The sequence below is a fragment of the Camelina sativa genome, chromosome 4 (assembly GCF_030686135.1).
Source record: "Camelina sativa cultivar CO46 ecotype springtype chromosome 4, ASM3068613v1".
Lineage (NCBI taxonomy): Eukaryota > Viridiplantae > Streptophyta > Magnoliopsida > Brassicales > Brassicaceae > Camelina > Camelina sativa.
The window spans coordinates 7,639,361-7,656,665 of record NC_141883.1 but is presented as its reverse complement, the minus strand read 5'-3'; the positions used below and the strand labels follow the sequence as shown (position 1 = coordinate 7,656,665).

At 34.2% G+C, this 17,305-nt stretch overlaps 2 protein-coding genes across 7 annotated transcripts; one reads left to right on the top strand and one right to left on the bottom strand.

Moving 5' to 3' along the window:
* Nucleotides 1-2,012: 2,012 nt before the first annotated feature.
* On the top strand, nucleotides 2,013-6,553 carry LOC147945570 (ABC transporter B family member 18). Its single transcript, XM_087509058.1, has 7 exons — nucleotides 2,013-2,285; nucleotides 2,469-2,523; nucleotides 2,639-2,817; nucleotides 2,902-3,359; nucleotides 3,450-3,990; nucleotides 4,092-4,964; nucleotides 5,053-6,553. The coding sequence occupies exons 1-7, from the start codon at nucleotides 2,082-2,084 to the stop codon at nucleotides 6,421-6,423; spliced, it is 3,681 nt and encodes a 1,226-aa protein (XP_087365184.1). The 5' UTR covers nucleotides 2,013-2,081; the 3' UTR covers nucleotides 6,424-6,553.
* A 3,928-nt stretch (nucleotides 6,554-10,481) lies between these two features.
* Nucleotides 10,482-13,524, bottom strand: LOC104780072 (uncharacterized). Of its 6 annotated transcripts, none has more exons than XR_015596647.1 (11): nucleotides 13,364-13,524; nucleotides 13,008-13,177; nucleotides 12,860-12,922; nucleotides 12,732-12,751; nucleotides 12,587-12,631; nucleotides 12,452-12,513; nucleotides 12,243-12,361; nucleotides 12,003-12,091; nucleotides 11,682-11,801; nucleotides 10,901-10,970; nucleotides 10,482-10,764 (listed from the first exon to the last, which is right to left on the bottom strand). XR_015596647.1 is itself a non-coding variant. In XM_087510047.1 (10 exons), exons 1-9 carry the CDS (start codon nucleotides 13,434-13,436, stop codon nucleotides 11,705-11,707), a joined length of 738 nt encoding a protein of 245 aa, XP_087366173.1. In that variant the 5' UTR covers nucleotides 13,437-13,524; the 3' UTR covers nucleotides 10,482-10,970; nucleotides 11,682-11,704. The 6 variants fall into 6 exon arrangements, 4 of the variants coding, with proteins under 4 accessions (XP_087366173.1, XP_087366171.1, XP_087366174.1 ...); XR_015596646.1 differs by having other exon boundaries at nucleotides 11,682-11,806; nucleotides 12,004-12,091; XM_087510047.1 differs by having other exon boundaries at nucleotides 10,482-10,970.
* Between the last annotated feature and the right edge of the window lie 3,781 nt (nucleotides 13,525-17,305).

Sequence of the window (17,305 nt, the reverse complement as noted above, 5' to 3'; positions counted from 1 at the left end):
CAGACATACGCCCATTCAAAGGAGGATCCTGACCAGACCAGATTGAATTAAGTTACAAACCAAATTGTTCCAGAATCTTGGTCCATCACAGAAGCCCAACAAAGTGGATTTAGCCCAAAAGCAAGAAGAAAAGAGAGATTTTCGTCCATCCTCAAAACAGCATTTATTTATGTGTTTTTCTCTCTCTTACATGCACTTTAGAGTTTGAATTTCAATTTCCAAGTTGTACTGCATTTTATGGACGAAATTGTTGTATCTCCTCTATATAATGAGGCTTAATTCATGAATAAACATAAGTTTTGTTGTTGAGTAAAAATCAGAGAAGTTTCTCCTTTTCAAGATGTGATATCTTGTAATTTTTGGATCTCCATGTTCATGGTGTGTCATATCTATGTTCATGGTTGGTTCAGACTTATTATAGATCCTTTCATAGATCTTTGTGGCGTCTCTCGATCCATCTCTCTATCCATTCCTTGTTGGTGTGTCATATCCTGCAAGTTGTCGATCCCCTTTGGTGTGTAATATCCAAAGAATCGATCCACCGGTAAATCAGGAGTCTTCTGCAGCTCTTGTGCGACCATTCGCTCCACATCTTTTGATCCTTTAGACTTCACAATCTCTTGGATGCAAAGTTTATCCTTTTCTCCACCTTAGAGTGTCGACTCCTTGGGAAGATCGTATCATTTAGTTTAGTGTATGTTGTGCTTTAGTATACGTATATAACGTTCTTTTGTTTAGTGTACGTCCATAAGTCTAGTTAATGAAGGATTTTACAATCATCTTCAACATGAGTTTCTTTTTTTGCAATCCTAACTAATATCGTTCACAGTATTTTTATCATCCATGTTATTTTTAGACTTGAATGTTTTCATACATAAATCTTGTAAATCTAGCATTTATTAGCATATCTTTAATTGAAAAGCCTAAAAAATATGAGTTTGTCGAATTTTTTGCTGGTTTAAGTTGATTACATCCAAATTGTTTTTCATGAAGATAAATGATCAACTCTAATTTTCTGAATAGAAGTCTACTTACTCAAAAACAAATTATGATTTCTACAAACCCAAATTAGATAGAAAATTAAGTAGTGTAATTATTATAATATTAAAAAAGATGAATTGTTAGCAATTTTTCCCAAATAGACTCAAAATATTTTGGTGAGACTATGAACTCGAGGGTTCAAGACTTAGCCCTGGGCAAAAAAACACTGAACCGAATACCTGAACCGGAAACCGACCCAAAAAAGCCGATCCGAATACGAAACTGAAATTTCAAATTTACCCTATTGGGTCCTAAACTCCTCAACCCAGAAACCCGAACCCGAATCTGAGAATACCCCAAATATAATAACAAAAAAAAAATTGTACCAGAATACCCGAGTTTTTTTCGAAAATCCGAATTTCTACCCGAAACCCGAAAATTTACCTGAAAACTTGGGTATTTATCCTAAAATCAGGTTATTTACCTGACAATTTCTGGGTATTCGGACAAAAATCCAGGCTTTTGTGTGTCCAAAACTGGACCAAAATTTTCCATTTATCCTATTAGATCCTAAACTCCCCTACCCGCAAAATCCGAATCCGACCCGAATACCCGAATGCCGAGGATTAATCCAAGTTCTGCTCTCTTTCTTTTTTACTTTTCTTGGTCTTCAATTTTACATTTACCTCCAAATATTTAATTTCTTTTTTTATAGAAACTAAAATTACGTATAAATTGGATAACCAAACCAAAAACTAGTTACTCAAGATATCTTCTTCAATATTTTACTTAGTGACTATTTTATGCAAAGTCAACATGAAAGAAATATTTGTTTAGAATAGTATTTGATGGTATAAAACTATAAATCACATGTTGTTTCACACATAATAAAAGACCAACGGTCTTTCTTTGTGTTCCTAAAATATATAAAAACAGTCATGAAGACGTGAAAAAATAACAGAACACGACAAGAGAACCTTTTGCTCTTGTAGAAAAAGAGAGAAGATTGGACGCTGTCGTTTCCCTAAACTAAGGTCAAGGAGTCGTTTTGGTCTTTTCTCTGAAACAGAAACAAAGAGGAGATCAGGTGGAGGAAGAAGATGAAGATAAAGAGTTGGGAAAGCATAAGATCGATATTTATGCACGCCGACGGTGTAGATTGTATATTGATGGCATTAGGCTTAATCGGAGCCATTGGTGATGGCTTCGTTACTCCTATGATATTTTATATCTGCAGCAAACTACTGAACGACTTTGGTGGCTTCTCTGTCATTGATGTGACATTCATGCAAACCATATCCAAGGTCTTTTCTCTCGCTCTCTCTTCAATTTCCTCTTTGTTTTTTTTGGTCGTTAACAAACAAGGTGTGATACTTATCTTATGACCATACATAAAGAGATATTAGCTATTCAATTTCGCTAGTTGCATGCCACGACAGTTGAGAATATAAGAGAAAGAGTACTAATGTTTCTTCTGTTGGGAACAGAATGCTCTAGCTTTGCTTTATGTGGCTTGTGCATCTTTGGTGATATGTTTCCTTGGTAAGTATATATAGACAATGTTTAGTGACGAAAAATTAATTCGATGCATTCAATGTAACTAATCATTCATTAATTAATTTTGTCAAAATGGTTTTAATATGTATAAACAAAACAGAAGGATACTGCTGGACAAGAACAGGGGAGAGACAAGCGGCAAAAATGAGGGAGAAGTACTTAAAAGCGGTGTTAAGACAAGATGTGGGTTACTTTGATCTTCATGTCACAAGCACTTCTGATGTTATCACTAGTGTCTCAAGTGACAGCCTCGTCATTCAAGACTTCATCAGTGAAAAGGTCTTAACTTTCTATCTTTATCTATCATTTTAAAACCATGATTCCTGTTTTAACCCGGTTTTTGATGATTTTGATTTCAAGCAGTTACCAAACTTTCTGATGAATGTATCTGCGTTTGTCGCAAGCTACATAGTGGGTTTCATTTTATTGTGGAGACTTACAATAGTAGGCTTCCCATTTATCGTCCTTCTCTTGATCCCTGGACTAATGTATGGACGAGCCCTCATTAACATCTCGAGGAAGATACGTGAAGAGTACAATGTGGCTGGATCTGTAGCTGAGCAGGCCATCTCGTCGGTTCGAACCGTCTACGCATTTGGTAGTGAGAATAAGATGATAGCAAAGTTCTCAAATGCACTTCAACGGTCGGTGAAGCGAGGGTTGAGACAAGGGCTAGCTAAAGGAATCGCCATTGGGAGCAATGGTATTACTTATGCTATATGGGGGTTCATGACTTGGTACGGAAGTCACCTGGTTATGAACTATGGTTCGAAAGGTGGTACTGTCTCTACGGTCACTGCTTGCGTCACGTTCGGCGGCACGTAAGTAATTATGTTTAAATGCTCATGGGTTTTTCTGACATAATATAACCCATCTTGTAGTCCTTATACTTGGTATCTTACATTTTCCAGATCACTTGGTCAAAGTTTGTCGAATCTCAAAAATTTCTCAGAGGCGTTTGTAGCGGGGGAACGAATGATCAAAGTGATAAAAAGAATTCCTGATATAGACTCGGACAACGTGGAAGGCCAGATTTTGGAGACAACTCGAGGAGAAGTCGAGTTCAACCACGTAAACTTCACCTACCCGTCTAGACCCCAAACCCCAATCTTTGATGACTTTTGTCTAAGAGTTCCATCCGGGAAAACTGTCGCTCTGGTAGGGGGAAGCGGATCGGGAAAGTCAACGGTGCTATCACTTTTGCAAAGGTTCTATGACCCGGTCGCTGGAGAGATTCTTTTTGATGGTGTGCCCATTCATAAGTTGCAAGTGAACTGGTTGAGATCACAAATGGGTTTGGTTAGCCAAGAGCCAGTGCTTTTCGCCACATCAATAACAGAAAACATATTATTCAGTAAAGAGGATGCATCCATGGATGAGGTAGTGGAAGCTGCCAAAGCTTCAAATGCTCATAATTTCATATCTCAGTTCCCCAATGGTTACAAAACTCAGGTTATATTCCTATTTTCTTATATATAAAAATTTCTATACTTTTTATTTATTGTTTGACGTTATAGATATATATATATTTTTGGTCTTTGTGTTTAAAAAAGGTTGGGGAAAGAGGAGTACAATTATCTGGGGGTCAGAAGCAGAGGATCGCAATTGCAAGAGCAATAATTAAGTCACCAATAATTCTCCTTCTAGACGAGGCAACAAGCGCATTGGACTCAGAATCCGAAAGGGTAGTCCAAGAAGCCTTAGACAACGCGTCTGTTGGCCGTACAACTATTGTGATTGCCCACCGCCTCTCTACAATTCGCAATGCTGATATTATCTGTGTAGTCCAAAATGGCCGCATTATAGAAACTGGATCACACGACGAGCTCTTGGAGAAAGTAGATGGTCACTACACTTCTCTAATCCGCTTACAACAAATGGAGAATAAAGAATCAGATCGTAACATTAATGTAAGTGTGAAAGAGGGCAAGGTAACGAGTTTTAGTAAAGACCTGAAGTACAGTCCAAAAGAATTTATTCATAGCACGAGTTCAAGCATTGTTACAGATTTGATTCCTAAGGATAATAGGTCACGTGTGCCATCATTTAAGAGATTGATGGCAATGAATAGACCAGAGTGGAAACATGCATTATATGGTTGCGTAGGTGCAGGCCTGTTTGGTGCTGTACAACCAATTTACGCATTTTCTACAGGATCAATGGTATCAGTGTTTTTCTTAACGAGTCATGAGGAGATGAAGGAGAAAACAAGGATGTATGTGTTAGTATTTGTCGGACTAGCTTTGTTCACTTTCTTGACTAATATTAGTCAGCATTATAGTTTTGCATACATGGGCGAATACCTAACAAAACGTATCCGAGAACATATGCTCGGGAAGATACTAACGTTTGAAGTCAATTGGTTTGACAAAGATGAGAACTCTAGTGGTGTGGTTTGCTCTAGACTAGCAAACGATGCTAATGTGGTACTTCTTCTACCTTACTAATTTGAACTTAGATGCACAATTTTTGTTTTTTTATTATTACTAATTTTGGAATGGTTGGTTACGACAGGTGAGATCGCTAGTTGGTGATCGGATGTCACTGTTGGTACAAACTATATCATCAGTGACTATCACTTGTGCAATTGGTTTGGTCATATCTTGGCGATTCGCCATAGTGATGATTTCAGTGCAGCCACTGATTGTTGTGTCCTTCTACACTAAACGTGTTCTGCTTAAGCGCATGTCGAAACATGCCATCAATGCCCAAGATGAAAGCACTAAACTAGCTGCCGAGGCCGTCTCCAATATTCGAACCATCACAGCTTTCTCCTCCCAAGAAAGAATTATTAAATTATTCAAAATGGCACAAGAAGGTCCGCGTAGAGAAAGCGCCCGCCAATCATGGTTAGCTGGGATTATGTTAGGGACTTCACAAAGCCTTATAACGGGTGTGTCAGCTTTGAATTTCTGGTATGGTGGTAGACTAGTTTCTGATGGGAAGATGGTGTCAAAAGCATTCTTAGAGTTATTTTTGATTTTTTCGAGTACTGGTCGGATTATTGCCGAAGCTGGGACCATGACCAAAGATCTAGCCAAGGGATCAGATGCGGTTGCGTCAGTGTTTGCAGTATTAGATCGATGCACAACCATTGAGCCAGAGAACTTAGATGGATACGTCCCAAAAAAAATAAAGGGACAAATAAGTTTTCTCCACGTGGACTTTGCTTACCCAACACGGCCTGATGTGATTATATTCAAGAACTTCTCTATTGAGATCGAAGAGGGGAAGTCAACAGCGATCGTAGGTCCAAGCGGGTCAGGTAAATCCACGATAATTAGCTTGATAGAGCGGTTCTATGATCCGTTAAAGGGTATTGTTAAAATCGATGGTCGTGATATAAGATCGTATCATTTGAGATCACTTCGTCAACATATAGCTTTGGTTAGCCAAGAGCCAACGTTGTTCGCTGGGACAATCCGGGAGAACATCATGTACGGAGGAGCATCTAACAAGATAAACGAATCGGAGGTTATGGAGGCGGCAAAGGCAGCCAACGCTCATGATTTTATCACATTGCTATCTGATGGCTATGACACGTACTGCGGGGATAGGGGAGTGCAATTGTCTGGTGGTCAAAAACAGAGAATCGCGATCGCTCGAGCTGTTCTAAAGAACCCATCTGTCTTGCTCCTTGATGAAGCTACGAGCGCTTTGGACAGCCAATCGGAACGTGTGGTGCAAGACGCACTTGAGCGTTTGATGGTTGGGAGGACAAGTATTGTGATTGCACATAGGCTTAGCACAATTCAGAACTGCGACACGATCACTGTTTTAGAGAAAGGGGAAGTTATCGAAAGTGGTACACACTCTTCTTTGTTGGCCAAGGGTCCCATGGGAGCTTATTTCTCATTGTTCAGTCTCCAAAGAACTCTATGTTGAAGGTGTATGTTAGAAGAAAATGTTTATTACGAGAGAGAAGAAGAAGGAAGAAGAAGAACTTCGTATTTTTCATTAACTCTTCTGAACATTTTACATTTAGATTTATACTAAGTCTAATTTCCGGTTTATATCCGATTTACTCAATACCAAATCACAATTACAAATTACTATGATTTAGTATAAACAAACTACTATAATTAAAATCCACTCATTTGGTTTAATCAACACAACCCAAAAATCTAATCCCAGAACACGGATGTTACAATACAGAACTAGCTCATTGAAAACATACCTACATCAAATTTTGGGATACGTGAGTAAACAAATTTACTTAAGGGTTATTGGTTTGAGATTTGAATAGAGTTTTAAAGACTTTAAATGTTCTGTAAAATATGTTGTTGTTAGATTAAGATTTTATTTAACTCTGCTAAAATTTAGTATTATTAGTTTGTGATTTGTAAAAAGTCATATAAAGTCTTAACAGATTTAGGTTATTTGATTCAGACTTTTATCAAGTCACTAAAAGTTTTGTGTTATTCAATTAAAACAAAAGAATCTAGGATTTTTAATTAGTTCAATTATTATGTTATTGGTTCATGGTTTTATATACTTTCTTCACAAAATAAAGTCATGGAAAGTATCACAAAAATACAAAAATTGTTTGGAGCATTTTTACAAGATTTTAGAAAACTAATCAATAACACTATAGAATACTCTCTCGCAATCCTTAAAAGTCTTTCACTTATTCACTTTTGATGATTTTGTTGAAGTCTTCATAATTTTTTATAAATTAGAATCCAATAACACTCACGTGACTCTAAACATTCATCTATGATATTGATTACTATGTAGAGATGATAATAATAACAAAAAAAAATTGTTCAAAGTATTGTATTTATGAGATATTATGAGAATTTTTTAAAAGGCAGCATATAATTTAAAATGAGGAAAGTTTGACTAAATACATTAATTTTTGAATATTGAATGTAAGAGTACCATAAAAAGTCATATGTATGTATACTAACCCTTGCCACATGTTAAACATTCTTTGGTTTCAATGTCATATAAATTATATCATTTGATTGGAAAAATTAGACCACTCTGAAAAATAATATCATTCTTTGGTTTCAATGTCAATAAGATTATGTTGTCTTCTTGTGTTTGCAGATGTTTTTTTGATTTCATCGTAAGATCTAGCAACAAACATTTTGTTAAAACCTGAAGTTGTTTTTAAAAGTTGTTTCTTTCGGTAAGAATCTCGTTTTTGTTTTCTAATGTATTAGGAGCTTAAGTTGTTTTATGAATTTCGGTGCACAAACCATTTCTTCAATTATAGCATGCATGCATGTTATATCGGTTTTCCATGTAGTTATGGTTCACAAGTTTTTGGATTTAAAGTCTCTTTCACAAGGTTCTGCCATCCAATTCAAGTGCTGGTATTGAATTTGTTTCTAGGTTAGAGATTAGAACGGAAGAAGAAGGTAGTACCTCAGATGAACTTAATAGCACTTGACTGGGATCGCAAAGAAAGTTGGAAATCTCTAGCTTCAGTTTTTCTTAGCAATCCCATTCAATTTCTGTTCAGTCAATCGGAAGTGCTACCTTCTTATTCTTGTTTTTCAATCTCTAAACCAGGGAAAATGCACCATCATAACTTGAGTAGATGGTGGAACTATGATGATGAACGAAAGATCAATATTAGATCAATGTTGCTTTCAAATTAATTTGTTTGTTTAACAATAATCTTTTCATATTATTTTGTTTTAGAATTAGTAATTACTAGGATTCAGACCCCTGCGATGACGCGGGGAAAATATTTCAAAACAAGTTAAATTAAATTTGAAATTTAGAATTATATATTATAAAATCGTTTGAAAACTAGGATCCGACCCGCTACAGCATTATATTTGTATTAGTGTATTAGAGTTGTATCTCTATATTAGTTTTATATCTCTCTGTATTATACACAACTAATGAAACTAATAATATAATTTAACCTAAGTTTCGAGACTACATTATATTCGTAAGTATACAATTGTTAATTAATAATATATATAATTAATGGACCAAAATAATGTACTTGTCTTGGGGAAAACGGCGGAAATCAACCCAAACCATTTGCGAAACCCTTTTTTATACTCAAACTATGGTACCATGCAATTATCAACATGAACAAAATAAAATTTCAAATTTCCTACCTAAACTTTGTAAAATTAGCTGATTTCAACATGTTTGTAAACGGTGTTATTTGATTATTTAACGGTGCTGAGTCAGATGCCAACAAAACGTCCACATGGCATCTGGACATCAAAACGATGTCGTTTTGATTATTTAGATAAAATAAAAAAAGTTGCTACTCCCATGATTTGAACCAGCGTTATAGGGCTCAATAATTTTACACCATAACCACTCGGATAAATCAATTTCTTTGGGATTAATTAACAACGATGTCATATATTGTCTTCCATCAATCGAATTTTTGTTTTTTATTTCTTCATGAGTTCCAAGAATCTTAGTGAAACCCAGATCTGGATTTCTCCTCATCCATCACCATCTTCTCCTTCTTGAGAAGGATGTATTCGTTCAATCTCATTCAGAGGTAGCAAACTGTTGAGAATCTAAACAAAATCAAACTTAATTGATAAATTAAATTGAGAAATCGAAGATTTGCCCAAGGAAAAAAAGAAAAAAATTAAAAATTTATCAAGAAGCTTACTTTGCGAACAAGAGAATTAGAGATGAGAGAAAAGAAGCTTCAGATCTCAAAAGGGATAGGATTTTTAAAAATCGGTTATCGCAGGGTATTAATCGGAATAATATCACCGTTGCCTATTATACGCCAGGAAGCCTAGGATCTCTTCGTTTTTGCCATTGTGAAGCGAAGGAGAGAAGACGATTAGAAGAAGATTTACGGAAAACAATATATTGCATCGTTTATAAGCAATCACAAAGAAATTGATTTATCCCAGTGGTTGTGGTGTAAAGTAATTGTATAGGGTTAACGCGGGTTCGAATCCTATGAGTAGCGACGTCGTACAAACATATTGAAATCGGCTAATTTTATAAAATTTAGTTAGAAAATTTGAAATTTTAGTTTGTTCAGGTTGATAATTGCATGATACCATAGTTTGGATATAAAAAAAATGTTTCGCGAATAGTTTGGTTTGAAATTTTAGTTTGTTCAGGTTGATAATTGCATGATACCATAGTTTGGATATAAAAAAAATGTTTCGCGAATAGTTTGGGTTGATTTTGGCCGTTTTCCCACTTTTGTTGTATTTGGGTCAATTGGGCCGAAATTGTGTTTTCAAATATTATTAAGAAATTATCGGTAAACAATTTTGTAGACAATGGGTCGGGGTTTATTAAAATGAATAAAATAAAAAAAAAATTTCTGGAGAACTTCTAGTTTTTCCGATCACCCTCACAAAAAGAACCCATCGACTGCTTACTCCGTTTCCACTTCTCGATTCATGTCACCATCTCTCTTTTTATACCAGGAAGCGATTGAAACCCGATTATCCCTAATACAGAGCGCAGTCCCTTTTATGTGAAACAATTTCGTAGAGCCAGTGGTAATCAAGAACCAAATCAGAAACTCGACCAGGTTGATTGATTTCTTCCAAGGCACTGATAGTGGATGCAAAAACTTTTGAGATTGTTCGCAACAATGGTATCTCCCGACCACTTTGCTGTGAATGTGAGTCTCGTTGCATATTCCCAATTTTCTTGAAAATGGACTGTAACTTTTACTATAGATATTATTGCTCCGATAACTGTCGTGAGCAGTACGACATACGATGTCTTTGAATTTACTGTTTTGTGTATCAAAATTTTTGCTCTACAAAAAAGTGTATCAAAAGTACTTAACTTTGTTATATATGGCGTTGTATTGTTGTTTCACAATCTTTTTATCCTTTTACATCCTTTTTAACGAGAGTTCAACTACTTTACGTGTATATATATGCACGCTTACATATACAGCCCTATTAACATCTTAATATAGGGTGAAACAAGTGACCCAAAAGAGACGGAGAAGTTACTGTAGTATGTAATACTTGAGTGAAAAAGTGATTTAATTGACTGTTTAAGTGGTTATAAGTTTTGCACCAAACAAAAAAAAAAAAAGTTGTACATTTGGCAGTTGAACTGTTGTTCGTTCCATCCTAATCGAAAAATCGTAACTCATCAAGGACTTGGAATGTAGGGAGGAAGTTCTAACTTTGATAGTCTTGAATGGGCTTTATATGATGAGTGGATGAATCTCAAGTTATGAGACAATTTATCATTGGTTTTGGTAGTTGTCAATGTAAAGAAAACTGTGGTTCATTGCGTACATACCTTTTAAGACGGAAGAACGTGATCAGTGTTAAAGATACTAGCTAGGGACTAGTATTTGTTTGCTTCATCATTGCAAATTTAGTAAAATTTCTAGGAAAATGGTTTCTCAAATTTTGAGAGGTGAAGAGTGTCTTACCATCTTGAGCCTTGAGTGTATCAATATTTCCACAAGTGAAGAGTGGCTTTAATTAAGATACTTCCATGTCCTGCAAAAAAGTAACAATATTGTACACATCAAATCAAAGCATATAGAAAATATATGAGAGACTACCAGCTCCAGCTCTATACTGTAACGAAGAATTTGACAATGCAATCTAGTCATGTTGACAGATCCTTCGCTATAAAGCTAAGCGAGAGCCGGTTCTCTGATCATCATCAGTCTCTTCACTAATATATCAAAATGTATAAGTCGAAGTGCCAAAAATTCAAAAGTTACTCCTATACATATTATGCTTCTTGAGATTGTAGCTACCTAAACACATATCTAGATTCTTTCAGGATGAGAATTCCAGCTAAAAATTGGATGGTCGATAAGGCAGAACCTATATATGATGCCTTTTCCTGACTACAGTTTATGAAGCATCGTTGATAAAATTGGATGGTCGATAAGGCTTAAAAGTCATGACCCTGCTTCAACCAGTCTAATAGAAATCTGGTTGGTCTCTATGAGATTGATGCTTTCTATTTTTCTAACTCTCGGAGATTTCTGTTAAGGTTTATTGGTTTCTGTGATATGGTTACTCTTAACAGATTGCAAATAAGCTTTAGTACAACTAGAGATATATCTGAACACGAATACATCAGCATTCCATATAAGCCCATAACATAAATATTAATGCATTTGGTTCCAGTATCTTGATGGCAAATCAAAAAGGTTATATAGAAATGAGAAACATGGTTTTTAAGGGTCAACATACTTGATCTCCCTGAAGAAGCACGCTCAAAACTTCCAAATTTTCTGCTTGGCACTGTTGGCATCGGCATCTCTTTTGCAGCTCCTCCCCGAGTGAAGCCAATATCTGTTCCAACTCAGATATCTGCTTGTTTTCTGTCAAGGAAACTATTCTTCTCAAAGAATGGCAAGTCAAAATGAAAAGTAAAAGCACGCTTTTATATCCTGGCAAAAGAATGGCTGGAAAAACAACAGAACTAGAAGGTGAAAATGTGATAAATGATTACTGCAACTGTAGTTATAAGTATATAAACCGTGCATCACTAGCTAGCGGAATTAAGGATATTCAGCAAGAACTTGAACTGAATTTGTTTTCTCTATTATGGACTCCATGAGTGACATTTTCTTCTCATACTCATCAAGCTCCTTCTGCAGCTACATATAGAAAAACAGATACCAATCCTATTTGTTCTCTTTATCGAATTGAATAAACAAAATCTGAGAAACAGGGACTGCATAAGCTAGAAAAGGTATTTGGGGCAGAAAATTAATAATATATTCAAGCATCTTGGTCATGGTCTATTACCTGTTGTTGTATCTTCTGCTCAGCCAGGTATCCGTCTTCCTCTTTTGCTAATTGAGAATTTACATCAGATAGCATATTCTTTATAGCTTTTGAATCAGCTCCGTGACCATCCTCAAAAGCTATCATGAAACATATCCGGAAGCCATTATCTTATAATAAACATTGAAAAATCAGACAAGAATAGTAAACTGTAAACTTTAGCTACTCACTTGCTGTTACGCCAGTACTATCATCATTGCTCAAACTCGATTCTACTGTTCTCTGGAACTCCCTATTACCGAAACCAAGCAACTTAGATGTATGCATCAGCAGAAACATTAAAAACACAGGGAATCAAAATTAACCTTATTTCCTTGTTCAGCTCTTCCATTTGGCTTATAAACTGATCTCTGTATATCACAAAGAGAATTAAACAATCACCAAACAAAACAAAAAAGTTATATGTCAAAAAACTTGAACTTATGAAGATGTTAGCAAGATCAGAATCACCTGAGTAATCCTTCCTTGTTCTTTATTCCCCAAACCATCAAGTCACCCCACAAAAACTCCAGAATATCAAACGAAGAAATCAAACCACACAATGACTTAAACTCAAATAAACAATGTGTAGCCCAGACCTTAAGAGCATCAATCTCACTGCCAATAGTAGAAACTTCATCCTGAAGAAGACCAATCCTTGCCTGAGGATAAAAAAAAAAATACAGCTTCAATCTCATCATACATCAAAAGTTCTTAATCATCCCAAAAATCACGTTAAATCAAAACCTCCAGAGATTGAATCGTAGTATCGTTCAAAGACAATTCAACTTCGTATCCGTTAAGCTCCTCTTCCGCGACTTCTTTGATACGCTTCGCATGCTCAACTTCTGAATTCGATGCTTCAACTTCCGATTGTAAAACCTCGATTCGTTTCTTCAATCCAACAACTCTTTGCTCTTAACGAGAAAAAAAATCACCAAACAAATTCAGAATCGAAATCGCAAAAAATCAACGCCTACAACTCAAAAACGCATATCAATCTTCTCCAGAATCTGTTCGATTTTGTTTCAAATTTCTTCTTCTACTTCATCGCGAAATTTCCAGAGAACGATATGTACAAAAAAAATGAATGAAGATCTAACCTCCACGAGATCGTTCAGAGGTGAAATCGCGGATCAGAGAGAGAAGCTGCTTCTGCGTATCGATTCCCGCCATGGTTGTTTCTTCGTGTGTTCAAGCTCTCTCTCTCTCTAGTGTCTCTACTGAAAAAAAAAAGTAAAAATATCTCAGTTCCTTTTGTTCTGAAACTGCTCGCATCTTGCGCAACAATTAGCAATATCGCGGCCCATATGTTCAAAGGCCCAACTTATTAAGCCCAAAAATATTATCATATTCAGTATCGTAGGAAAGTAGGAACTGAAAAACTCGAAGTATATTGCGGTTATGGCATACCTATAATAGTATTTTTGCAGCAGTTTTTGCTTAAAAATATATTTTTTCAAACATTTACTATTAAATGTTTATTTTCATGTCCAAACAAGTTTTGTTAACTTTCTGTACTATCTTTATAATTAAACATAATTAAAATATTTTAAATATCCATATATATAATGTTCTGTCATATAGATATTTAGAAAATTTATTCCAGATTAAAAAATTTATTCTCCTATAATCTCTTTTTTATTTTAAATTTTAAATGTAGTGAATCATTATATAAAACATAAAGTTAATAAAATATATTTTTTTTGCATAAATTGTGAATTTGTATTTTTTTTAAAAACAAACATATATTACTCAATTAATATAAAAGTGTGTGTTCAACACACATTTATATTAAATTTACCGTATATAGTAAATTATATAGTTTAAGAAGTTTATAATTTATAACTGATATATCTTAACATAATAAAAAGTTTAAAATTATGAATATTTAAACATATTAAATTTTTAAAATAACAAAACCGAGTTATATTACATAACAGGTTATATGACATGACATGAGTGAATTGATAATACTAAAAAGTAAAATATCATTAATATGTTACTTCAATACGGGTTAAATACTAATTTTACTATTTTAACAACACCAATATAAAATATGTCGAATCAAACTGATTTATAAAGACTGCAAGAAACAAAAATTGTTGTGCGGTATTATATACTAGATCGCTAAAATTAACAAAATAGTACATTACCAAAGTTAATATTAAAGTAGTACATTAACAAAACAAAAAAAAATTTGTCTTGCAGTATACTGCGGGTCATAATCTAGTTTTGTTTTATAAACGCAAGCAACTGCTACTGCGACTGTAATTTTTCCTGTAGTATATAATACAAACTAATATTATATAAACAACTAGCTCACGTTTACTGGGGGCACTCCCTCTATAAGAAATTTTGAAGGATTACTTAGCTGATTTCATTATGATTCGAATATTCCAATTTAAAATTATGGATTTTAGATTTTTAGTCATGAGATATAAAGAACTACTTCAAATTTAGGGATGTTAGATTGCTGAAAGTGTCAGATAAGATTGTTATTCCTTATTAATATTTTTATAGGCTGTTTAAAACAGATCGACACATGAGTAATAAGTAGCGGATCTAGGAAATGCCGGCTTAACTAGGTGGGTAGGCAGTGCAACCGCTCCGGGTACATAGATTAAAGGGGTATATACGTATAAGAAAAGGGGCATAAAAAAAATTTATAAGTTAAAAAAGGTATAAAAAAAAATTTGTAAGTTAAAGGGGCACAAAAAAAAAATTTGTAAGTTTAAGCGGCACTAAAAAAAATTATATGAACCAAAAAACCCCAAAACAAATCAGAAAGTTTTTCTATAGGTTAAGGGACATTTTTGTTTTAATTTGCCTAAAGGCATTTAATATGTTTAAGCCGGCACCGTTTAATGGGTTCGAAATGGATTCAAACTCACAATTAGTTGGGTTCAAATATATATTTAAAACATTGGTGTAAATTAAAACAATTTTTAAATTTTATTGGTGTCAATTGCATCCACGAGAGTCAATATGCGCCTCTCCCACTGTGAGTAAACAAACAAGAAATAAGTACGAAAATTCATTTTTGACTATTATTTAATTTTTGAGATATGTTGGATTTTATGTAAGTTTCTAAAACTTATTTGGAAACTTAGTAGGTTTAATATTTATAATAAGGAATTAGTCATGAAACTCATCTATAAAATACTAAAATAGAAAATAGGTGACTGGAGAAGAGATTCGGGTGTGTTGGAGGAAAGAGAAAGAAAAAAAAATTATTATTTATGTATTTTATACATTTTCTCTTATTTACTTATTCAAATATATAGTAATATAATTTTTTTTTCTATATTTTTTTCAGATACAAAAATTCTATGTTTTCTTTTTATAATTTGGCATGCATATTGTTTTAGTGATTTTTTAAATATATTCTATATCACAACTGATGTATATAATTGTTCTGTACACATTTATTGCTGGATGGTTTTTACATGTCTATTGTTGGATAGTTTTAATCCGTACACATTTTTATTTCTGAATTATTTTGATATGTACACGTTTATGGTTTGATGGTTTTAAACACTAACTTGATTCAAATAAAAGTTAAAAACATTTATTATATATCAATTCAAAAAAAACTTGTATCAATTAAAACCATCTAGCCATAAATGTGTACATATAAAAAAAATCGAGCAATAAACATGTACGAATTGAAAACCATCCAACAATAATTGTGTACAAAACAATCATATATATCAGTTATAATATAAAATATATTTAAAATAAGAAAACAAAATGCATACCAAATTATAAAAAGAAAAAATAGATTTTTTATATGTGAAAAGTTTTTTGTTTTATTAAATATTTGAATAATTAGGAAAGAGATGAGATAATAAAAAAATAATAAATAAAATAAAAGATTAATATAAAGAGAGAGAGCTATGAGAGACAAAATTGATACCCAGCCCCGCAGAGATAGAGAAAAAGCGGAGACATGAAAGGTTTTTTTATGCCTCACAAACTCTTTATTACATACACAGTAAAATGTGACTATATCTCATATTACAAATAGTGAATATACCTTTAAACGTACTAACTCACCTTTAATGTTTTCGGGCCAAACCAGAAACGAGATGGCTCAAGTTTGTTGACTTCTAGTCAGATTTTAACTAGGATAGCCTCAATTTGTCGACTTTTTAAAAGTCTTTGTTTAATAAATTTCATCAATTATTATATTACGATTGTACTAATTAACGTAGATCTAACTCATATCCAACAACAAACTTAATAGTAGGAATTTGCCATATGTATTTTTTATTTGAATAAAATGTATAATTTATTCGAAAAAGTATAACGTTTTTACATTAACTGTTTCGGCTGTTTGAGTCTTTTAACAAACTAATCCAGCAGAAATTAAATGATATCTCTAGTGTGTTGTGAACCAAACCGCCATACAATCCTCATAGCGACTATCACCTTGCTCTCATATAGAGGATAATCAGTTGCGAACATTTTTATCTAGTCTTTTGAGTAGCTGATCTGATGTTGTGTGAAGTTTCATATGTCTTCTACCATCTCGTTCTCGCCATAAAAAATAAACAAGGAGCTGGAAAGTATATCATAGTAGGAATAATCGAACCCTGCCTACGGCCCTATTCGTGAGTAAGTTGAGAATAGCTGCCCAGTCGGTAGAGAAGTTACCAGCGAGGAGTTTGGAAGCAAGGCCCGACCACACTTTGCTCGAGTATGGACATGCAAAAAACAAATGATTTCTGGTTTCCAATGGCGCTTTACAAAAGATACAAGATATGGGAGCCCCTACATTCCAACTCAGCAACCGGTCACCGGTGGTTAGTCTGTCTCTCATGGCAAGCCAAGCAAGGAAAGCAAATTTTGGTGTGGCATGGGTAAACCATATACCTTGAGACCAATCCTACCGTGGAAGCTACACCCTAGCTGCCTGCCATACTTCTTTTGTTTTGAAGGAATCCCTCTAGCAATATCCTTTCCCTTTCCAAATAACCACATCCTCTGTTTCAGCTAGTTCCTTAGACTGTATCTCATCAATAAGGGTTTCTAATTGCTTA